Raw genomic sequence first — 25,602 nt, forward strand, 5'->3', positions numbered from 1 at the left:
TTTACATTGGTTTACATTTGTTTTTAATCCATTTACATTGGTTTACATCCGTTTTTCATCCGTTTAGATCAGTTTTTCATCCGTTTACATTTGTTTTTCATCTGTTTAGATCCATTTTTCATCCGTTTACATTGGTTTACATTTGTTGTTAATCCCTTTAGATCAGTTTTTCATCCATTTACATTGGTTTACATTTGTTTTTCATCCGTTTACATAAGTTTACATCCGTTTTCATTTGTTTAGATCCGTTTTTCATCCGTTCACATTGGTTTACATTTGTTTTTCATCCGTTTTTCATCCATTTACATTGGTTTACATTTGTTTTTAATCCCTTTAGATCAGTTTTCATCCATTTACATTGGTTTACATTTGTTTTTAATCCCTTTAGATCAGTTTTCATCCATTTACATTGGTTTACATTTGTTTTTCATCCGTTTACATTGGTTTACATCCATTTTTCATCCGTTTTCATCCATTTACATTGGTTTTTCATCCATTTAGATCCGTTTACATTGGTTTACATCCATTTTTCATCTGTTTAGATCCATTTTTCATCCGTTTACATTGGTTTACATTTGTTTTTCATCCGTTTAGATCAGTTTTTTATCCATTTACATTGGTTCACATTTGTTTTTCATCCGTTTAGATCCGTTTTCATCTGTTTACATCCGTTTTTGGTCTGTTTACATCCGTTGACATCTGTTTTTCATCCGTTCCGGGTTTTTTTGCGGAAGAAAAATAAGGTTTTCTTCTGTTAAAAAAAACAGATTTTAACAGATGCGGACATTAACGGATTTAAAAAGATGTTCATATGTTTACATCCGCAAGTCCATAAAAATACATGGGGGGTCCGTATTTCATCCGTAAACGGACAGATTAAAGACGGACATACGGAATGCCCGTGTGAAAGGGGCCTTAGGCTTTAAAGTGTAACTAAAGGCAAAAAAGGTTTTCTTCATTTTGTATAGCATAAGGGAGGGTTATAACCCCTGTCAGTTTTTTTTTCTGCCAGCTGTGTCCACTAGGGGAGATTTCCCTTCACTTCCTGTTCCATAGCCAAAACAGGAAGACAGGGAAAATCCCTCCAAAGTGAGGGAATCCTAAACAGTATCCCCAGAACAAGTGTCCCCACTGGAAGATTTTCTTTCTTTTTCTGTTCTTGTGTGAACACAAATTTTGGGATTTTCTTTCACCTATGTAGCTTACATTTGATCCGTTTCTGCAGTGCTATTTGCACATTGTTTTTGCTGCTTTTTTGATGCATGATATATGTTTCTATGGGTTCTTTTCTGACCAACTTGTTGCTAGGAAGATTACAAATGCAAAAAAGTGTTAAAAACAAACACACTGCATGCGTTTCTGCAGGGTCTCCATTGAAATCTATTGAACCAGAACGCACTGTTTGAAAAGTCCCTGAGCCTTTTCCGAAATGCGCACATGTTGAAGACACGGCGATGTGAACTTCACCCATAGGAAATCATGTTATATGGACCAGGGGCGGACTGACCATTCGGAAACTCAGGCACTGCCCAAGGGCCCGGGGTCAGTAGGGGGCCCCATGAGACGCCCCTGGTACCTTTTTCATAGGTTTTTTTGAGTTTGGGCAAGGACACAGGGGCCCCATGATCCCCTATTGCCCGGGGGCCCCATGAGTTGTCAGTCCGCCCCTGCTATGGACTGTATTTCTGCATTATGCACCGCAAAATGCTTAGGTGTGAACCTCGCCTCAGTGATTCACCAGGACAAATACGGTGAATCTTCCTAAAGGGGTCCACAGACAGGCTTTTCATCCATCTCTCCATCCAAAGCTAAAACGTTTTGTCTCAGTGGCTGCTTTGCACGCAGGCAATGAGCGCAATACATCTGATAGCATTTCTGCACGGTCATTCCAGTTTTTATAAAGGGTTACATACAAGTTTTCAGTACAAGAGGTTTTTATAACCAAACACTTTAGCATAGTCACTTCATCATTTGTCACAATACATAAAGCTAGTTGAAGGATAAAAAAAAAAAAAGACTGTGGAAGAGGTGGGTGCCCTGTACGCATGCGCAGCTCGGGGTAAGAGAAGGGCACGGTGACTGGCTGGGTGACGTCGGCGGCAGGCAGGCAGGATCGCGGTGATCTCTCAGTGATAGGAGAGCGGTGCTCCAGAGCTTCTCGGGGTTCTATTCCAGGAAAAACTTTGTCACGTGACCCTCGTCCCCCTGGCGCCGGGCAGTGGAGGAATGGCGGAGGCGCAGCCATCAGGTAAGGACGGGGGAGCCCTCTCTATGTTGCTCAGCACCTCCCCCTTGTAGTGGAGGGGTCCCCTGTACAGAGGGACAATGGAGGGGTCCCATGTATACGATGTGTACAGGGCACAGCTGGCACTGGATCCTGGGCTCTGATCACATGGATCCATCACACCCAGCCTGATGGCAGCTCCCCATTGTAGGTGAGTGGAGGCCATCAGCTTGGCTCAGGCATGTGAAAGGACGGCTTCACCGTACAGCTGTGTGATTCCCCCATGGCACCAATCTGACATCCAATGGGAGGAATGATCTGTCATCCCTCCAACATGCCAGCAGTGCATTGGATGTGATTGTTAGGGTTCCCCTCTTCAAGGGTCAGTCCTCCCCTCTTCAAGGGTCAGTCCTCCCCTCTTCAAGGGTCAGTCCTCCCCTCTTCAAGGGTCAGTCCTCTCTGAGGCTCCATGTACACGGGGAGCTTGGAAAACACTTCTGAGCAATGGAAACTGACTGCTGGAAAACGGTTAAATAAAACGTCTGTTTAGCCGTGTTTGCATACCATGTTTATGCGCGTTTTAAAATAACTTCAGGAGACCTTCTAAAATGCCCAGAATGCACTGAAAAGTAGTAAATATTAAACTTTCAGACATTTTGAGAAATAGAGAGAGCAGTATGTGTTGAGATGACCTGTCTTTTCTGGTTGTATTCACTATGGATCCCATCATGAGCATAATGCAGCACCTTCTACCATTTTTTCCTTCACATGAAACCTGGAACTGACTGCGCTGGTGTACCGGGTCCATTTGAATACACGGAAAATGCTGTGCATGCATTTCTGATGATGAAAAGAGGCTCTGGACAGCATCTGGACATCGAACAGTTAAAAACGCTTATAAACGCAAATGCTTATAAACACGGTTAACCCGTTTGAAACGCCTGTAAAATCAACTCCTGAACGCAAGTTTGGTGCGTTAAAAAAAACAGCTGTAAACTCAACTGCCTGTAAACGATGATGTGTACATGGACACGTGTGTACATGGACACGTGTCCATGAGTCCTTAGGTACCCTAAGGACTCATGTACACTGCAGCTGCTAAACTGACGTTCAGGAGCTGTTCATCGGTGTTTTTTTCAGCAGCCCCTGAACTGTCCTTTGCTTTCCTATGTGTCCATGTACACATCATAGTTTACAAGCAGTTGACTTTACAGGCATTTTCTTGAAAGCACAAAAATTGCGTTCAGGAGTAGCGTTTACTGGCGTTTCAAACACCAAACAGCAATTGTTTATGTGCGTTTAGAATTGAAAAGCATGCGTTGATGTTTCAGCTGTTAGCGGGATTCCCCACTTACAGCTGAATGTAAAAGAAAGAATTGCAAATAAAAAAAACAGCGTGGGTCCCCCCCTCCATCCATGCCAAGCCCTTCAGGTCTGGTATGGATTTTGAGAGGAAGCCCCATGCCAAAATTTTTAAAAAATGGCATGAGGTCCCCCCCCAAAAGGCATACCGGACTTTTATCCGACCATGCAGCACGGCAGGTCAGGAAGGGGGGGGGGCGAGTGAGCACCCCCCCCCGAACCATACCAGGCCACATGCCCTCAACACGGGAGGGGGAACCCCACACCATTTTTTTTTTTTTTTTTTTTTTTTAATTGGCAGCATTTCTTTCACTTACATGCAGCTGACAGCTGAAACATCAGCGCATGCTTTTCATTACTAATATACCGCATGACTTGATAACATAACTCATGCGTTATTTTAGTAGCCTTTTTTAATGAATTCAAAAAATTATTATTATTTTTTTTTTTTAAATACTATGCTGTATCCTACCGCATACTCGGATGTGATAAGATACCGCTTAGTGAATTGTGCCCAGTGTCAGCTGTCTATGCAAATCGCACCAAAAATAGTGCATGTACTACTTTGGAAATCGGTGCGACTCCAACCAAGTTGGAACTGCTCCAATATGACCGCTCCAATTGCGGACAATAGGGTGTGACTTGAATGCAATTTTCAAGTCGCAGGGTGTGCAGATCGCATGATGGGGTCCATAGTGAATACAACCAGAAAAGACAGGTCTTCTCAACACATACTGCTCTCTCTGCTTCTGCTCTCTCTATTTCTCACAAAATGTCTGAGATAGTAAATAATTAACTATTTTTCAGTGCATTCTGGGCATTTGGGAAGGTCTCCTGAGGTTATATTTTAAAAACACTTCTAAACGCGGTAGAAAAACACGGCTAAACTGACTTTTTTAACCTACGTTTTCTAGCAGTCAGTTTCCAGCAGTCAGAAGAGTTCTAACGCCCTGTGTACATGAGCTCTAAACTGATCCGTACTGGAGAGAGAAAATGTCTGACCGTCCGTCATATCTGCCAGGGACACTGGTGACAAGAACTCTTTGCTTGAGTGCCCAGAATGTCATATACCAAAATGGGCTTTAACATGTATTTAAACCCAAGAACAAAAATGACAAATATTGCAGCTTTCTTAAATGTTGCTTTAGTTTTTTTTTTATGGCTTTTTTTTTTTTGCCCCTTGTTCGAAGCACATTTCCTGTCTTAAGGTGACAACACTCACTGTACTATATCTGTAAAGGAGCTCAGTTGTCACCATAGGACAGGAAGTGTTAGGATTACAGAACCTCTCTCCTCCACATCACAACAGAGGGGAGGTGTTTTGTGGTCCACAGAGAAAGGCAGGAACAATGCTAACCAATAAGAGACAGTGGGGTTGTTTTATTGAAACTGGAGAGTACAATATCTAGTAGCCAATCGGCTTCCAGGTTTTTTGATTTTGAACTCTCCAGCTTTAGTAAATCAACACCCCTATTTGGGTTCCCAGACCTTCATATAACAAAATGACCATTTAGAATGTATCTTATCCCAAGAACAAAAATGTAATCTATTGCAGCTTTCTTAGATGTGGTAGCTGCTTTCGGTTTCTCTTTTATGGCTTTTTTCTTACTTGTCCAAAGCACACTTCCTGTCTTAGGGTGACAACACTCACTGTACTATTTCTGTAAAGGAGCTCAGTTGTCACCCTAGGACAGGAAGTGTTAGGATTTCAGAACATCTCTCCTCCACCTCATAACAGAGGGGAGGTGTTTTGTGGTCCACAGAGACAGCTGGGAACACTGCTAACTGATAATAGTTAGTGTTTGAGTTCCCAGACCTTTTTATAACAAAATGACCTTTTAAAGTGATTATAAACCATCACCTTGTAAAACAACCCATTCAATTTCAAATGGAAGGCAAAACATTTGTGTACAGATATAAAACATAAATACATTTTTCCACTTTTTACAAGTGATCACATTCTCACTGTTCTCAACTGCAAAAGAGCTGAGGAAGGAGGAACAGCAGTAAACTGATCTTCCCAGTAAATGGCTGTGTAAGGGTGGGGTGTCAGCAGAAGTCTGATCATTGGAGGAGAGCAGGCTAAGTTCTCAGCATATCTAGAGAACTGACTACTGTGTGATCTCCTGCTTAGTGTGGTCAGTTTTTAGGATAGCAGAGGGACTGGCAGGAACACCAAGTTTATCACACAAACGAAGCAATACAATAACACAGGAATGCAGGGTGTGGGATGAGGTGATTCATAATTTGAACCGAGGCTTAGGGACTTCTTTCCCTGCAGTCAGCTGTAATTTAATTCAGAAGCAACTACATTAGCAACTAAAAGGGAAACCAAAGCAACTCAGACAGCCTTGAAGAATATGGAAACCCTCAACTTGTAAAACAACCCATTCAGTTTAAAATAGAAATGAAAGGTAAAACAGATGTGTACAGATATAAAAAAAAAACCTACCTTTTTTGCCCTCCTTTTTTTTTTTTTTGTGTGATCACATTCCTTCTGTTAGCTGCATAAGTCCTGGGGAAGGAGAAACAGCAGCTCACCGATCGCGTGCGTGCGTGCGTGCGTGCGTGCGTGCGTGTGTGTGTGTGTGTGTGTGTGTGTGTGTGTGTCAGCTGTAGTCTGGTCATTGGAAGAGAGCACATTGAGTTTCCAGCACAGCTGGAAAACTGACCATGGAGAGATCTTATGCTTAGTGTGGTCAGTTTTTAATAAAAAAAAAGCAGAGGGACTGGCAGGAACACCAGGTATAGCATACAAAGAGAACAGGATACCTTTTCATACAGTACATGGTACAACAGCCACATATCAGGAATATCAAATGTTTACATGTTCTGTAAGGCTAGGACCTATGCAGGTCGCAGTTGATGTATTTTCCTGGTGTGTTTTGCATCTTTTTTTTTTTTTTTTTTCCCCACACATGTTTTTGATGTGTTTTGTGCTTCTGGGATGTGTTAATGTTGCTAAGGGGAGGTGTCTGTTATCATGTGGGAACTGCACCAAAAACACATGTACATGCCGTTTGCATGCTTTTTGATGTAGTTCTATTGCATTCTATCGAACCTAAAACTCAATCTGCTGCAGGAAAAAAAAGTCCCTAGTCCTTTCCAAAAACTTCATAGGCTCAGAACGCCCACATGTGGACCAGAGCCATAGGCCATTTCAATGCGGTGGCTGCATTCGTTTTTGTTTTTTTTTCTATGGCTTTAACCTGTTTGCTTTCACTTCAAGTTCTGTCCGTAACACATTTCCAGCCCTGGATGTCTATGGAGGAGCAGCATTGTCCCCCTAGGACAAGAAGTATCTCTCTCCCTCTCCATAACAGAGAGAGGAGGGGTTCTGTAGTCTGAAGAGATAGCTGAGTGCAATTGTAAGCGATAAGAGTTGGTAGAGAGCACAATTATGTTCCATATGCATCCCTTTAGTCTTCCCCTTGTTGGGTTTCTTACAGTCCAGTGAAGGGCTGCTTAGGGCCGTCATAAACTGAAACATTTTATCTCCCTAGCAAGTATCAGTTTGGGGAAGACCTGTCCTCCCTAAACTGATACTAGAGAGAGAAAATGCCTAAGGCTGGCCATACAATATACAATTGTTTTGAGAATTTTGCTTTAGATTTACCAAAAACCATATAATAGGAGGTCAAACCTTAGCAACACTTGCAATTGTATCCAATTAGGCAGGCCCTTGCACTACATAGTTGAAGGTAAATCTAAAGGAAATTGGGTAGAAAATTGTATAGTGTATGGCCAGCCTAACTTTCCTTTGTCTGCCAGGGACTCTGATGGCAAGATCCTTTGCCCTTCATATACTAAAATTGTCTTTTAATGTGCATATAAACTCAAGAAGAAAATTTTATATATTGCAGCTTTCTTAGAAGATTTATCTGCATTTATTTTCTTTTCTTTAATGGCTCCCCCCCCCCTTTTTTTTTTCACCTGGGGTTCTATCCAATGCACACTTCCTGTCTTAAGGTGACCGTACCCTCAGTACTGTATCTATGGAGGAGCCATGTTGTCACCCTAGGACAAGAAGTATGTTCGGATTACAGAACAAATCTGCTCTTCATAACAGGTTAGGTGTTTTGTGGTCCACATAGATACCTGGGAGCAATGCCAACCAATAACATTCGGTAGAGGTAGCGGGCTCTTTCACACTGCTCTGCTGAAAAAATGCAATAAAAGTGCAAATGCCGTTTTGCCGCATTTTCTGGTTCCCTGACTGCACCTGTAAAACAAGTCATTTGGACAGAAGTCTTTCATTTAGATCAACTCCTGTCAATGGGGTCAGCCACACATTGATTAAAATGTGACTGGTGCCGGCTGAACCAGCCAAAGTTTGATCCATCTATGGCCAGCCGTAGTCACACCTTTGTTGTATTTCCCAACATCCCAGCAGTGCAGTGAAGGACTTCTCATGACTGTCATTTCATTAGCTGGGTAAGGCAGTGACTGGCATTTTATTAGGTTTGTACTGATCTTGTCTTCAAGGGTCAGCCCTCCCTAAACTATTTGCTAGAGAAATAAAATGCCTCATTGTCTTTTACATCCGCCAGAGAGTCTGATGACAGGATCTCCATGTTTGAGCTCCCAGCCCTTCATATACCAAATTAACATTTTAGCCTAGGTCAGTGGTCGGCAAGCCGCGGCTCGCGAGCCACATGCGGCTCTTTACACACTTTAATGCGGCTCTTCTGTGTGCCGGGCGCCCGCTCCCCTCCCTCCTCTCGGGCGGCCGCCCCAAAAGTCAGGACTCTGCAGCTAGCCCAGCAATGAGCAAACTACGGCCCGGCGGACCTTTTAATCCGGTCCGCGGAGCGTGATCCAAAAAAAAAAACAGCCAGGGCAGCGTGCTCAAATGCAGTGATTGGCCAGTCTCGCTGCCACTCACATCCTGATAGCCAGTGATTGGCTGTCAGGATGTGTGTAGGCGGGGCAGCGTGACGAACGTGAGAGGAGCTAGGCTCCTCTCACAGTCCGCCCTGAAGACCGGAACGGCGCGGGAACACGGCGAGAAGAACGCGCGGAGCAAAGGTAAGTGAATTGACAGAGGGGGGACTTGGCTCACTACTTGCTACTTACTTACTACTACTAATATGAGGGATGAATTACTATGGGGGGATGAATTACTATGGGGGGATGAATTGCTATAGGGGGGATGAATTGCTATAGGGGGGATGAATTGCTATAGGGGGGATGAATTACTATGGGGGATGAATTACTATAAAAACTAAAAACAGTGTACCATCCTATGTATTTTCAGTTTTAAAAATGTGGCTCTCAAAATAAATTTCAATCGTGGTTTTGGTGAGATTTGGCTCAGTTGAAAAAAAAGGTTGCCCACCACTGGCCTAGGTTCACACATAAACGATGCAGAGATGATCAGTTTCTTGGTGCGATTGCAGTGGTTCAATTTCATGCGTTTTGTGTTTGAATACAACAGCACTTTTGGATGCGATTTTGGAGATAGTGTGTTCCAAATTCATGGAGTGGCAAGCTGCAGTATTTTCATATTGCATTGTTATTTAGTATAGATTCACCATCCAGGCACAAATAATTTTTAGCAAATGTGATGCTATATTTAAATTCGATTTCCTGCTGTTGATTCTACTCCGGTGGATAAAAATCGATAATTAAAAAAAAAAAAACCAAAAATTGGATTTTTTAAAATTTAAATTGGATTTTTTTTATTTTTATCAAATGTATTTTAATAAAATGCATTTGGAGTAAAATCTAAAGATAGTTTTCTATTTAAGATACATTATTAATTTAGTTTATTCAGCATGAAATGGAGCTTAATTATCTAGCAGGAGGCTGTATATTCTGCAATATTTACATTTTTGGTAAACTCATTCAATGAATCCAAGCTCTGCGAGCTGAGATAACATGCACAGCATTGACGCATTCACACAATTTCACAGTAACCATGAGAAATAACATGAAATATAGAATTTGAGTAGTTCTCCAGCTATGTGTGATGAACCTAAAATCCGTTCTGATATCTGTTTTACTAACCTGACAGCTTATTATTCTAAAAAGGAAACCTTCATTTGGTTTGCAAATATTCTAACTACCAGCAAGAATGAGTCAGATTCCTTACATTTAAAGAGCACCTGTCGTTTTAGATCCATAATGGCAGCGCCTGTTAGCGGGCATCCACTCCCCTACTGCCGCCACATCCCTTGTTGTGTCACTTCCACATCACCAGCCGTCCCAATAAAGTCAGTCAGCAGCGGGTCAGAGGAGGAGCCGCTGTGGGACAGAAATGACAGTTGCTCTTTAAAAATTTTGACTTAAATTGAACCTTTTTTACTAGTGATTTAAATCAAATCCAACCTTCTAGTCATTATGATTTCAGTTTGAAAAGCCTTGTTTCATCAATATTGTATGGGGTTTTGCTTCTAAATGTATTTTGTAAAATGGGAATTTTTTTATTCTGTATGGATTTTTTGGCATACACTTTGTATCCATATTCATTCACACAAGTTACATTATTGGATATGCTGTAAATTGTTGTTTTTCAATGTAGGAAAAATGCACAGACATAGGAAATTGAATTTTGTGTCTGACATAATTCCACCAAAGGGCTACCTGCAGTGCAAAGTAACAAAAAGACTTGCATGGTGCATTTTTGTGCTTTGGATCCTTCATAACGTATAGGGAGAGCTTTTATGAAAGTAGTTGCAGGTGCCTCATAAATGTTTCAATTCTCTTGACATATCCTGAATTTCACATTCTACGTTTGTGGTATTTATGTTTTCTAGGACCAACAAAGTACAATCCTGAAGCAGCCGACTTCATACCCAGAGAGCACTTAAGTCACCACTCTAGCTGGAGGAGTCATGGCAGAGTCGAAAGCAACAGAAATTGGGGCAGAACCAGCAATCTGCCTTCTTCTCTACCACATCCGCCAACTAGAGAAAGTAATGACAGTCCTTCACAGAAAATGCACTCCTACCACAGCTCTGCCAAGAGTAACAATGGAAGGCAAGGATCCCCAGAAATCACAAGCAAACCTGTGAAGAACCACAGCTTTCAGAATCAAAGGTGGCATCGGTCTCGAAGTGAAAGATCACACACAAGGAACCATCCAAGGCAGCCTCTTTCTGACACCTCAGCAAGGCCATCATTTGGAACCACACCTCTTGGTGATTGGCGCATAAGAACCAGAGATCCCAGTGACCTGTGTTCATCAGAAAGTGAGAAAGAAGTTGGCAGCGCTGATAGCCGTGGTGCCAAGCCAAAGAGACTGACTCATGTGTCTGGAGGATCCCTGCGTGGACCTCGCGATAGAACAAAGCATTATGAGCGGGAGAAACGGGTAGCTCCCAAGCAAAAAACGGAAGAAATGTTTGAAAATATACCACCTCGAGACATTGCAAAATCAGGAAACCATAATGAAGAGCGCTTCAAATCACTTGAACATTATGAAGGCATCGGAGGAAATGAGCAGAAGCAGAAAGCTTCAGGTCCTGGAATTAAGCCTTCACGAGAATCTCTAAACTGGAAAAAACCTCAGGATGATCATGCAAGTAAGACAGATGAAGTGCTGGGGAGTAAACCTTTAAGACACGATAAAAGTCATTCAGCAGTTTTTTCATCTAAAGAGAAGAAAGCTGATCGTGTAAAGGAGCCTCCCTTATCTAACACATATCCGGAGCCAAAGTCCCATGGACACCACTGGACGACAGATGAGAAGCATGCAGGAAGGAAACACCCCTCTCAAGACCGTGCTTCTAAACAATCTATGCAGCCTGGGTTTAGCCGCCAATGGAAGAAACATGACTTACCAAAGAATAAGGAAACGCATACAGGTGAGTGAGACTCTAATATACCTGTGCTGTACGTCATCACATTCACCTTTTTAGGGGGGAGGGAGCATGCCTTGCTGCGTGATCCTGCAGTTTAGGGATGAGTGCTCCCTGAAGGCACTAGGGACATGGCCTTCCCAGTGGGCCTCTTTGTGTCCAGGGCTATGTTACTAGTGCCTTTAGAAAAATCTCATTCCCAAACTGCAGGATCTCGTAGCAGGCAGGGGAAAACAAAAAGTAAGTTGTGGCAATTTTTTCTATTTTAAAGTAACAAATGTTGGGTTATTTCACAGCAGCATGCTTAGGTGCATGCTGATGTGAATTTTTTGGAAAAGGGGGGAATGGTCCACTTTAAACCTGTTAGTAGATTAAGAATTGATATCTAAAAATCAGCAGTTTGCTTCCTCATGTCAAAAATCGGCGTTCATATTTCTCTTTATCCCTGTCATTCAGTGACACTGGCTAGGCCTCTGGCAGAAAGGCAAAGTGACAGGAGGGTACGCTTCAGTGGTCAAATATGAGAGAAATGCAAACCAGATAATGTGTGTAAGGATTGGGGGATTCGGTCCCCTTAGGCATTCACTTGTTTTGTTCTTTTGTTTTTCAGTGCAGAAAAGTAAAAGTACCATATACATAACTTTGTAAATACATCTTTTTGATTGTACAAAGGGCTTCTGTAAGTTGTGTGTACTCTGATTATCTACCTGTCAATGTAAGCAAGGAAGAAACATAAGTAGAAGTATCTGTGTGATATATCCCCTAAATTGTAAGTTTGAGAGTCTGTACTATATTCTCACATTAGGCATCTAGAAGCAGCAATAATATTAAGCACTGAAACCTGTTGCAAGAAAATTACTTCCTAATAAAAAAAACTGTATATTCTCACTTTGGAACACATCAGTATTTTTTGTGTGTGTGTGTATATATGTGTGTGTATATTTATATTTATTTATATATATATATCTCTATTGGTGCACCGAAATGAAAATTCTGGTGCTGAAAATGAAAATTCACTTGCCCGAAAACCGAAATATGCAGTTTTTAAAAATGAATATATATTTTTGGGAAAAAAATACACTTTGATTAAAAAGACCAATATATACCCCAATTGTTTTGTAGAATATGAAAGAGGATGTTACGGCAAGTAAATAGATGCCCAACATGTCGTTATTTAAAATTGTGCATGCTCATGAAATGGCATGAAACTGCGGAACTTAAAAATCTCCATGGGTGATGCGTTAAAAATTTTTACTCTGACATTCGTGGTGCCGGTGGTTTGAACACCATTTACATGTCGGCATGGCCTACATATGCATTCACCACTACGTGCGAGTACGAGGGGACAGGGAGCACGTTAAACTTTTTTTTATTTCATTTTAATGTTTTATTTATTTTTGTGTTTTTTTTTTTTTTTTTTTTTTTTTTTTGCACTGTCCCTTTTTTAAAAAAAATTTTAATCACTTTTATTCTTATCACAAGGAATGCATGCATTCCTTGTGATAGAAATAATTAGTGACAGGTCCTCTTTATGGAGAGGTATGGGGTCAATAAGACCCCACATCTCTCCTCTACAATGTAAAGCATTGATCTAGCACTTTAAAAAAATGTGAAATGATATCGCTCCGGTCCTCCAGGGGCATAGAATAGAGTGGAGGCCATCTTTCCTTCACTAATCTCTATGCCCAGCACCGGGACCCTTCAATCATTTCTCAGGTAAGGTTTGGGCGTGAACTGGTTTCTCACGCCCACATATGTAAACGGTGTTCAAACCACACACATGAGGTATTGCCACGAACGTTGGAGCAAGAGCAATAATTCTAGCACTAGACCTCCTCTGTAACTTTACACTACTAACCTGTAGAAATTTTTGAAGCATCACCCATGGAGATTTTTAAGTTCCGCAGTTTGACACCATTCCACGAGCGTGCTTAATTTTAAAAGCAAATGTTGTCTTTATTAGATTTTGTATCAAATTAAACAATATATAGCAAGAAAATAATAAGAACATAAACAATGGAATGGGCAAAAAACAACAACATAGGTATCAGTATGATTCATGGGGATGAAGGAAGATGAATCCAAACATAGATATAAGGGTGGCATCCCCAGACAGGCGATATTCAACAATAATGAGAATTCCATAAAACCAAGAGAATACACCCAGACAGAGAGGAAAGAGAGAAAAGGAGAGAAGAGAAAAAAGGGAGGGGGAAGGAAAAGGGGGAGGGGAGACACCAGATGTAAAAATATTGAAAGAAGAGAGGAAAGAAAAGGAAGAGGGTCGGGAGACGGGCATGGCGGAGACAAGGTGATCATCCATCGGTATCACATCAGAATGATCCCACCGGTCGCACTCCAATACGGACCGCAGGGCTACACCGATGAACATGCTAGAATGAAAAAGACCCGGGGGAGTAGGGCTCAACTCCGTTAAGGCACAACAGGGGAACACCAATCTTGGAGAAATGGAGCCAGACCGACCACATCAACTTATGTTTATTGTAGGTATCATTGGCAAATGCCAGCATTTCCTCCATACTTATGGTATCACTAAGTACAGAGACCCACAGTGGAAGAGGTGGGGGGGTAGTCGACTTCCAAAAGAGAGGTATCAATTGGCGGGCCGCGGATAGAGAGAAGCGCAGCAAATTTTTCTTCTGCGCAGCCAGCGAGCCCAGTAATATAGAGAGGACAGCAATTTCCAGCGAGGGGGCCAAGGACTCGCCATAGATCTTGTCATATATAGCAAAGACCTGTCACCAGAATGGTTGTATTAGGTTGCAATCCCACTAGATATGGAGCTGTGTACCAACAGCTTTAGTACAGCGCCAGCATTGATTAGATGTAGAAGGAAATATTTTGTGTAGGGATAGGGGATCCCTGTACCATCGAGAAAGGAGCTTAAAGTTCTTTTCTTGTGAATAACCAGAAATAGATGATTTATGGGCGAAGTGGAATGACGTGGACCAGTCTGCAGCCCAGATGTCTCTACCTAGATCTCGAGCCCACGCCTTGGTGTAGGGAGGGATATCGGAATGAAGAGCATTGTGCAGTACTTTATATAGGGAGGTTAGGACATGTCTAGGCAGATTAGAGCGGGAGCACAACCGCTCAGACTCAGTAAGTGGACGATGAATGTCGGAAGAAGAGTGTAGGTGTTTGCAAAATGTGCATAAATGTAAAGTGGTCAACCAATCCCCAGGCCCGCCCAGAAGGAGCAGAAGACCTGATTGAGGGCAAATAAAGTCTCGAGCTACGGACCATAAGGTGCTCATAAAGGGACCGATGACAGAAGAGCCCAACCCCTGAGGAAGAGCAGGGTTGTCAAATAGGGGTGATAAGGAGAGGAATCAGACAATAAGAGAGCAACAATGCCCCCATTGATACCACAATCGCAGTACGCGTGCGCAATTTTAAAGCATGACATGTTGGGTATCTATTTACTCACCGTGACATCCTCTCATATTTTACAAAACAATTGGGGTATATACAGTCATGGCCGAAATTGTTGGCACCCTTGATATTTTTCCTGAAAATCAAGTATTTCACACAAAAAAGGTATTGCATTAACACATGTTTTGCTATACACATGTTTATTCCCTTTGTATGTATTGGAACAAATATAAAACAGAGGCAGAAAAGCAAATATGACATAATGTCACACAAAACCCCAAAAATGGGCTGGACAAAAGTATTGGCACCCTTAACTTAATATTTGGTTGCACACCCTTTGGAAAACATAACTGAAATCAGTCGCTTCCTATAACCATCAATAAGCTTCTGACACCTCTCACCCGGAATTTTGGACCACTCTTCCTTTGCAAACAGCTCCAGGTCTCTCTTATTGGAAGGACACCTTTTCCCAACAGCAATTTTAAGATCTCTCCACAGGTGTTCAATGGGATTTAGATCTGGGCTCATTGCTGGCCACTTCAGAACTCTCCAGCGCTTCTTTGCCATCCATTTCTGAGTGCTTTTTGACGTATGTTTGGGGTCATTGTCCTGCTGGAAGACCCAGGATCTTGGACGCAAACCCAGCTTTCTGACACTGGGCCCTACAGTGCGACCCAAAATCCTTTGGTAATCCTCAGATTTCATGATGCCTTGCACACAGTCAAGGCACCCAGTGCCAGAGGCAGCAAAACAACCCCAAAACATCATTGAACCTCCACCATATTTTACCGTAGGTACTGTGTTTTGTTCTTTGTAGGCCTCATTCCGTTTTTGGTAAACAGTAGAATGATGTGCTTTACCGAAAAGCTCTATCTTGGTCTCATCTGTCCACAAGACGTTTTCCCAGAAGGCTTTTGGCTTACTCAAGTACATTTTGGCAAACTGTAGTCTTGCTTTTTTATGTCTCTGTGTCAGCAGTGGGGTCCTCCTGGGTCTCCTGCCATAGCGTTTCATTTCATTTAAATGTCGACGGATAGTTCGCGCTGACACTGATGCTCCCTGAGCCTGCAGGACAGCTTGAATGTCTTTGGAACATGTTTGGGGCTGCTTATCCACCATCCGGACTATTCTGCGTTGCAATCTTTCATCAATTTTCCTCATCCGTCCACGACCAGGGAGATTAGCTACAGTGCCATGGGTTGCAAACTTCTTGATAATGTTGCGCACTGTGGACAAAGGCAAATCTAGTTCTCTGGAGATGGACTTGTAACCTTGAGATTGTTGATATTTTGCCACAATTTTGGTTCTCAGGTCCTCAGACAGTTCTCGTCTCCTCTTTCTGTTGTCCATGCTTAGTGTGGCACAGACAGACACACAATGCAAAGGTTAAGTGAACGTCTCTCCTTTTTATCTGCTTTCAGGTGTGATTTCTATATTGCCCACACCTGTTACTTGCCCCAGGTGAGTTTACAGGAGCATCACATGCTTGTAACATTCTTATTTATCCGCAGTTGTGAAAGGGTGCCAATACTTTTGTCCAGCCCATTTTTGGAGGTTTGTGTGACATTATGTCGAATTTGCTTTCTTTCCTCCCTTTTTTTGTTTTGTCCCAATACACACAAAGGGAATAAACATGTGTATAGCAAAACATGTGTTAATGCAATACGTTTCGTGAGAAATACATGATTTCCTGGAGAAATATCAAGGGTGCCAACAATTTCGGCCATGACTGTATATATATATATATATATATATATATATATATTGTTTTTTTGTTTTTTATCAAAGTATATTCTTTTTTTCCCAAAAATATATATTCATTTTTAAAAACTGCGCATTTTGGTTTTCGGCCAAGTGCATTTTGAATTTTCGTTTTCGGCACCAGAATTTTTTAATTTCTGTGCACCACTAATACCATTGAATGGCCCCCAAGCTCGCCTGACCTAAATCCCATAGAACACCTCTGGGACATTATACTTCAGTCAATCTAATGCCACCAGGTTGCACCTCTGACTGTCCCAGAGTTCAACGATGCCCTGGTCCAGATATGGGAGGAAATACCCCAGGACACCATCCGTCGTCTCATTAGGAGCATGCCCCGACGTTGTCAGACATGCATACAATTACGTGGGGGCCATACAAACTAAGAATAAAAGCATTTCATAAAATGGTAGTCAGTAAACATCTGCCAGCTATTAGAGTCTAATAATTGAACGATCAATCGACACGAGTCATCCTTAGAAAAAGTAAGTAAAGCTAGATGAATTTTACCTAAAAGTAAAAAATGTTTAGTTTTAGACAAACTATAGAGAGATTAGAACAGCTGTCAGATTTATTGGGGTCTATGGGGGGGGATTCCCCCTTTCTATTTGTCCTTTTTTTTTTCTTTATCATTATCAAGCATGAAAAGAAAAAAAGAAAAGAGAACCCCAAATTTTGGGTGTTCACCAGAGCAGAAATAGAGGGGAGATCTTGCCTTTGAGTTCTGGTGACAAAATCCCATTCATTTTAATAGTCCGTGTTCACATCTGAGCATAAACAGGGGCCATTTAAAATGAAGATTTTGCTTGCTGAGTGTCTTTTATTCTACAAACCATTCAGGTGTGACTGCAGCCTTAATGAGGCAGTAAAGTCTTTGTAAGTTGTGCCTACAGATGAGCCTTTAATAAGGCTTCCCTGTAGGTACAGTGAACGTGCTTGCACTGTTTAGGAAATATTCACACAGCATGATGTCACCGGCACAGGTGTAATGAAGGGATGGCACACGGTGCCGGACCTCCAGAGCTCTGTGCCGCCACCGAGGGCTCCCACACGCATGCACCGGAGTGACGTTGTCACATCTCTGGCCATTCATACTGCCGGAGCCTGCGCACCCGGAAGGAAGATCGGGTGAAGATGGCTGCACCAGGAGCTGTGCCAGCGCGGCACTGGGCGGCTCTGTGTACAGGTGAGTTTCGTTATAAAGTACTAGTATGGGGTGCTTGTTGAGCGTCTTCCAGCTACTAAACTAGTATGCAGTGCAAACTAGTACATTATGACCTAAACTTGCAGGGGGCCCATTATTTTATTTTGTTTTTTGGGGGGAGATTTATTACCGCTTTAAGGAATTCCTGTTTGCTTGTAGTTCTACTTTAGGAGGAAAACTTTTTTTTTTTTTATTAATAATAAAGTGAACCATTACCATTAATATAAATCTAATATTTCCTTCATATAAGAGCTGGATTTTCCACTCAAAAGTGGAAGCTCTGCTTGTTTGCCACTCCCCCCTCCGCTCCACTGCCACATATGGCACATTTTGGGGGGGAGCGGATACCTGTTTTTGATAGTTCGGCCCCTCTCCTTCCTCCTGCAGTCCCCTGGGAACTTTCACAGGTCCCAGAAGACTGCTGGACCAATCAGAATGTGCAGCACGACTCGCACATGTGCAGTGAAGCCACAAGCTGTCACAGTCTGGTGCCCACAGTTAAGATGCCGGGGAGAGAAGAGGCAGAGAAGGGATGGCACGGGTGAGCACAACACTGGACCCTGGGAACGATGAGTGTGTGTTTATTAAATGTCAGCAGTCAGTTTATGTAGCTGCTGACTTTTAATAAACACAAAACTGACTGGAACTCCACTTTAAATAACTAACTTTTCAAAACAAATAGCAGACGCAACCATAAGGCCTCATGCATACAGGCCGTTTTTGCAGATACTTGTAGGGTCGTCAGGCATTTTTTTTTTTATACTGTGTTCATGCAGGAAATAAAAATCGCAGGGTCAGTGCATCCAGGAGCAGCAGCGTTTTGGCAGAGAAAACATTTGATGCGGCATTAATTCATTTCAATGGCCAGAGTAAATTTAATGTCCAAGTGTTTGACGCTTTTAAACATGCCTAAACACTTGAAAAAGCGTTAGATATTTTTACAAACGTCAGGCGTTTTCTCAGCAAAAAAACACTGCTGCCAGGAGGACAGCTTCTAGGAGAATTATTATTTATTTATTTTTATTTTTTTTAACGTCCTGTGTGCATGAGGCCGAACCCTTTGTTTGATATGCAGATTTGACATTTTTGGCTTAGGGCCCAACATTAAAGTTTTCCTCTGCTCTATTGGCAGATGACATCTCCCTTCAATCCCTCCCATAGCAGCATAACATGGCAGGTTCAGAGGCAAGGGAGGATCACTGTGAATTAGATCATGCTGTGAGTGTGATTTAGAAATATGATGAAATACCTCATCTGATTGATCCTGTCCTGCTGGTGATATGTCTACATCTTTGGCTCTATGTGAAAAGAATTTACATACCGTATTTGCCGGCGTATAAGACGACCCCCCTACTTTTCCTGCTAAAATGTAGTGTTTGGGCTATACTCGCCGTATAAGACTACCCCTCTTCCAATGCACACCAGTGGGAGGAATAGTGCCCCATCATTGATGTCAGTGGGAGGAATAGTGCCCCATCATTGATGTCAGTGGGAGGAATAGTGCCCCATCATTGGTATTAGTGGCAGGAATAGTGCCCCATCATTGGCATTAGTGGCAGGAATAGTGCCCTATCATTAGTATCAGTGGAGGAATAGTGCTCCATCATTGGTGTCAGTGGGAGGAATAGTGCTCCATCATTGGTGTCAGTGGGAGGAATAGTGCCCCATCATTGGTGTCAGTGGGAGGAATGGTGTCCCATCATTGGTGTCAGTGGCAGGAATAGTGCCCCATCATTGGTGTCAGTGGGAGGAATAGTGCCCCATCATTGGTGTCAGTGGGAGGAATGGTGTCCCATCATTCGTGTCAGTGGCAGGAATAGTGCCCCATCATTGGTGTCAGTGGGAGGAATAGTGCCCCATCATTGGTGTCAGTGGGAGGAATGGTGTCCCATCATTGGTGTCAGTGGGAGGAATGGTGTCCCATCATTGGTGTCAGTGAGGGGTGGAATGGTGCCCCTCATTGGTGTCAGTGGGGGGTGGAATAGTGCCCCATCGTTGGTGTCAGTGGGGGGGGGAATAGTGCCCCATCATTGGTGTCAGTGGGGGGGAGGAATAGTGCCCCATCGTTGGTGTCAGTGGGAGGAATAGTGCCCCATCATTGGTATCAGTGACACCAATGATGGGGCACTATTCCTCCCACTGAGACTTGCTGACCCTGTTCTCGTATGGTGCTGCTGCAGCCAGCATATGTGGTTGCAGCAGCACCTCTACACAGAACACTTACCTGCTGCTCCGGCACTCAATTTTCGCGGGGCCGCTCGGCTCCGCCCCCTCGCCGGTGATTGGCCGCCTGTGTGCCTTTCCTGAGCTACAGTTCTGGCGGCCAATCACCGGTGAGGAGGCGGAGCCGAGCAGCCGCACGAACATCCAGTGGCCGAACTGAAGGAGACGCCGGGTTTCCTGGACCGGATCGTCGTGGGACTGGATCCAGGTAAGAGACATCAGCCCCTGCAAACCCCTGTACTTAATGCCGCAGCCCCCCTAACATGTGTACCGGCGTATAAGACGACCCCCGACTTTTGAGAAGATTTTCAAGGGTCAAAAAGTCGTCTTATACGCCGGCAAATACGGTACATTCATCCAATGCTTGTTTGTGAGGCAATCTGGAAACCATTTAATGTCTGTTGTATTGCAGCAGTTCTTCCAGTAGCTATTGTTTTAAAATGCTAAGGTAAAGAATATAGACTTGATTTTTTTTTGAAGGCAGTATTAACCAAAAAAACAAATTAAGTATTTCAGTTTACTCCTTAAATGTGATGCTTGCATTTAGTCCTTTTTTTTTTTTTTCTTCACCGGATGGTCCAACCAGTAACACACTTTTTGTTCTAGGGTGTCTCCACTCCATTGGAGGAGCAACAGAGACACCTTTGGACAGCAGCATTGTCAATTTGGGGATAGGGTAATGTTAATCTAATATATAGTAATATGTGACAGCGCTTCCCCTTACCATGCCACTCAAGAAATCTTTCTATTCATATTTGTACATATATATAAAATTAATATATACTCACCAGACACTTTATGAGGTACACCTTGCTAGTACAGGGTTGGACCCCCTTTTTGCCTTCAGAACTGCCTTTATTTTTCTTTTTCTTCAACAAGGTGTTGGAAACATTCCTCACAGATTTTAGTCCATATTGATATGATAGCATCACACAGTTGCTGCAGATTCGTCAGCTGGACATCCATGATGCAAATCTCCCCTTCCACCACATCCCAAAGGTGTTCTATTGGATTGAGATCAGGTGACTGTGGAGGCCATTGGAGTACAGTGATCTCATTGTCATGTTCAAGAAACCAGTTTGAGATGATTTAAGCTTTGTGACATGGAGCATTATCCTGCTGGAAGCAGCCGTCAGAAGATGGGTACTTGTTTCATAAAGGGATGGACATAGACCGCAATAATACTCAGGTAGGCCATGGGGTTTAAACAATGCTCAATTGGTACTAAGTGGCCCAAAGTGTGCCAAATAAATATCCCCCATCCCATTACACCACCGCCAGCCTGAACCATTGATACAAGGCAAGATTGATACATTCTTTCATGTTGTTTATGCCAAATTCTGAAATCCAAACTCCTTAGACCAGGCAACATTTTTCCAATCCTCCATTCAATTCTGTTGAGCTTGTGTGAATTGTAGCCTTCGTTCCTGTTCTTAGCTGAGGGAATTGGCACCCGGTGTGGTCTTCTGCTGCTGCAGCCCATCTGCTTCAAGGTTTGATGAGTTGTGCATTCCGAGATGATATTCTGCATACCTTGGTTATAATGAGTGGTTATTTGAGTTTCTGTTGCCTTTCTATGGAAATATAGAAAAGTGTCGGGCAGAAAAGACTGAGTGGTCCATCGTGTGTGTGTGTGGTTTCCCCCCCCCCCCCATCTCAAACTAGTCTGCTCATTCTCCTCTGATATCAATGAGGCATTTTCTTCCACACAACTCCCACTCACTGGATTTTTTTTCTCTTTTTTGGACCATTTTCGAAACCCTAGAGGTGGTTGTTCGTGACAATCCCAGTAGATCAGTAGTTTTTGAAATACTCAGAATAGCCCGTCTGTCACCAACAACCATGCCACAGTCACTTAAATCCCCTTCCTTCCCCATTCTGATGCTTGGTTGGAACTTCAGCTTTTTTTTATATATAGATAGATACATACACACACACACACACTATATTGCTATATTGCCAGAAGTATTGCCTGCCTTTTAATGGAATTAGTCCATAGGATTCAATATTGATTGGCCCACCCTTTGTAGTTAAACCAGCTTCAACTCTTCTGGGAAGGCTGTCCACAAGGTTTAGGAGGGTGTCTATGGGAAAGTTTGATCATTCTTCCAGAAGCGCATTTTTGAGGTCAGGCCCTGATGTCGGACGAGAAGGCCTGGCTCGCAGTCTGCACTCTAATTCATCCCAAAGGTGTTCTATCGGATTGAGGTCAGGACTCAGGAAGGGGCCATCCCCAATCTGTTCTCACAAAGTTGGGAATATGAAATTATCCAAAATGTCTTGGTATGCTGATGCCTTAACAGTTCCCTTCACTGGAACTAAGAGGCCAAGCCCAACCCCTGAAAAACAACCCCCCTCACTAAACTTTACATTTATCACAATGCAGTCAGGCAAGTGCTGTTCTCCTGGAAACCGCCAAACCCAGACACGTCCATCGGCTTGCCAGACAGAGAAGTGTGATTCCTCACTCCAGAGAACACAACTACACCGCTTTAGAGTCCAGTGGCAGCGTGCTTTACACCACTGCATCAGACACTTTGCATTGCACTTGGTGATATAAGGCTTGGATGCAGCTGCTCGGCCATGGAAACCCATTCCATGAAGCTCTCTATGCACTGTTGTGCTAATCTGAAGGCCACACGAAGTTTGGAGGTCTTTAACTATTGACTCTGCAGACAGTTGACGACTTCTACGCACTGTTCGTTTCAGCATGTGCTGATCCCTCTTTTACGTGGCCAACCAGTTCATGGTTGAGTTGCTGTTCCCAGTTGATTCCACTTTGTTATAATAACTAACAGTTGACCGTGGAATATTTAGTAGCAAGGAAATTTCATGGTTGGACTTATTGCACAGGTGGCAACCTATCGCGGTACTACACTTGAATTCACTGAGCTCCTGAGAGCGACCCATTCTTTCACAAATGTTTGTAGAAGCAGCCTGGATGCCTAGGTGCTTGATTTTATACACCTGATTGGAATATCTTAATCCAATAATTTGGAGAGGTGTCCCAATATTATGTATGTATATGTGTGATATAGATATATATATAAATTATGCACCTGAAAAGTCCCTTTTGCCTGCTTGCATTTGGCGAGTGGGAATAACAGAGGGGCGAGTGTGTCCCAGCAGGGCAGCACATACAGTTATTGCTGCTGACCAGGACTGGGCCATCTCCCAGTGTTAGGAAGGAGACGCTGTGTGTCTGCTGTGTCCAGCTGTGTACATGTCTCTGATCATGAGTGGCCATCTTATCACAGAGGACATCAATGGAGGAGCTGTGCTGAGCATTATGGGGCTCTGATCAAGTGGGATCCCTGAGGACAGGCTTCCAGGAGAGGGGTCTCATTGTGTCCAGTGAGGGGGTGATGGAGCTCCATCAGTATTCAGGCTGATGACTGTCCCTGTATTGGGGACAATGCTGGGCCTGGCCTAGCTGTTCATACATGGGAAGATGTCTTGGTGCCACTATAACCTGTTTGTTAATAAAGGGGGGACATAACGGTGTGTGTCCCATGTCATCTGTACCAACGGACAGTAAGCGAACACATGGAGGCTCTGCTGAAAAGGGTAACAATGATTTGTGTTCAGAAACTAGAGGTTAAAGCCGAGCTCCACCCAAAAGGGGAAGTTCCGCTGTAAGGACTGCTCCCTCGCTCCCCATTAAGGATTGGCACCTTTTGGGGGGCGGAACAGGTACCCGAATTTGACAGGTACCCGCTTCCACTTCTGGTCTGATCGCCTAGTGATCGGAAACAGAATGTGTCCTCCTGCCCTCCCTCCCTGTAGTCTTTTGGGACATGTGACAGGTCCCAGAAGACTACAGGACCATTCATAAAGCACAGCGCTACTCGCACATGCGCAGTGTGTACCCGGCAAGCTATCACAGCTGAAGATGCCGGCCTCCTGGAATACAGGACGGCCGGTGAAATGGGCTGCAGGGGACACACCAAGGGACAGGTAGTGGCTGTTTTTTAAAAGTCAGGAGCTACAGTTTTTGTTTTTTAAATTCGTATTCTGACCCCCTTCACTTTAATTTTGTTGTGTTGCAACCTGATACTATTGTTTGTTTACATTTTTTTTTTCTCTTTACCCTCAGTACCCCATAATGAAAACAGAGTTTTAGAATTGTTTGCAAATGTTTTTAAAAGTTAAATTGGCAATTGAAATTTATCTCGGGTGCCTTCCATTTCCATTGATTGTTGCTGAGATGTTTCTACTCCTTGATTGTAGTCCACCTGTGGTAAATTAAATTGATTGAACATGATTTGGAAAGGTATACACCTCTCTATGAAAGGCATCACAGCTGATGATGCGTACTGTACCTGAGCAAAAGCCCTGAGGTTATAGGAACTGTTTGCAGAGCTCTGAGACAGGATCATTGCAAGGCACAGATCTGCGAAAGGGTACTAAAAAAATTCTGCTGCCCTGAAGATTTCCAAGAGTGCAGTGACAGCCATCATTCTCAAATGGAAGAAGATTTGGAACAATTGGGACTCTTCTAAGAGCTGGTCATCCAGCCAAAATGAGCAGTTGGGAGAGAGGTGGCAGAGAACTCGATGGTCACTCTGAGCTCCAGAGATCGTGTGTGGAGATAGGACAAAGTTCCAGAAGAACAACTGAATTTTTACATTTCCTGGAGTTCAGCTTTAAATCCATGAAGATGTATTGATACTCTCACTTTGACACATCCGGCTATTTGTTGGAGTGACAGACTATGCCTGCATTTTCCACTCAGCTCTTCCAGATCACATTTCATTCATAGAAGCTGTAATACCGACTTCTATGAATGGAGGAGCTGGGTGGAATGGGCCAGTATAGTCTGTCACTTGACAAGTGAATACCACAGGTCTTCTGCAGGCCATAGACGGGGAGAAAAACGGCCGATTTTTTTTCTTTTAAAAAACGAAAAATCGGTCGTTCAAGCGGCCGACGTTACCATCAATGGTAAAAAAAATCGGCCAATTTTCATCCCGTCTACAGCCGGCAAAAAGTGTCCCTGCAGAGAGCTCCGCTATTTCTTTGACAGTTCTTTGACAGTTCCTTCACATTTACAGCGGTTGCAACATTGTATCTATTTGTATCCATTTAGGATACAGATGTTTTTATTCGGAAACAAATAGATACAATGTTGCAACCGCTGTAAATGTCAAAGAACTGTCAAAGAAATAGCGGAGCTCTCTGCAGGGACACTTTTTGCTGGACTGGAATTCCTCTTATTTTTCATCCTACTTCTTCTTCTTTTTCCTCCTCCCTCCTCCTCCCTCCTCTCTGCTCATGCGCAGATTTTTTTATTTTTTTTATCGGTAAAAAATCGGCCGATTTGCCCATCATTGCCGTGAAAATCGGCCGTTTTTTTTTTTTTTTTTTTCCAACTTTACCGATATAAAAAAAATCTGCCAAAATACCGAAAAACGGCCGAACAAATAGCCCACTAACGATCCGAAAATCGGCCGATTTTTGACCCATCTATGGCCTGCATTAGTTCTATTAAACCCTGCTACACCAGAAGATTATGGTGATGAGAGTGGAGGGACACCAGAGGAGAGATTTCTGCTGCAGCGGGATAGTACAAGGGATCCATCTTGTTGAAGGGAAGTTCATTCTTTTACATCAGTAGCAATACTATAATA

General features: G+C 43.0%; 1 protein-coding gene across 1 annotated transcript in view; it reads left to right on the forward strand.

Annotated features, from left to right (window-relative positions):
- Positions 1-2,068: 2,068 nt before the first annotated feature.
- The window catches only part of NFX1 (nuclear transcription factor, X-box binding 1), a 144,025-nt gene continuing 120,491 nt past the window's right edge, over positions 2,069-25,602 (forward strand). The window contains exons 1-2 of the mRNA XM_089689047.1: positions 2,069-2,248; positions 10,345-11,394. Coding sequence (XP_089545173.1) covers positions 2,227-2,248; positions 10,345-11,394 — 1,072 coding nt within the window. The 5' untranslated portion in view covers positions 2,069-2,226. The remainder of the gene's footprint in view (positions 2,249-10,344; positions 11,395-25,602) is intronic.

The sequence above is a fragment of the Staurois parvus genome, unplaced genomic scaffold, assembly GCF_062004578.1.
Source record: "Staurois parvus isolate SC_StPar_1 unplaced genomic scaffold, SC_StPar_1.0 ptg000468l, whole genome shotgun sequence".
Lineage (NCBI taxonomy): Eukaryota > Metazoa > Chordata > Amphibia > Anura > Ranidae > Staurois > Staurois parvus.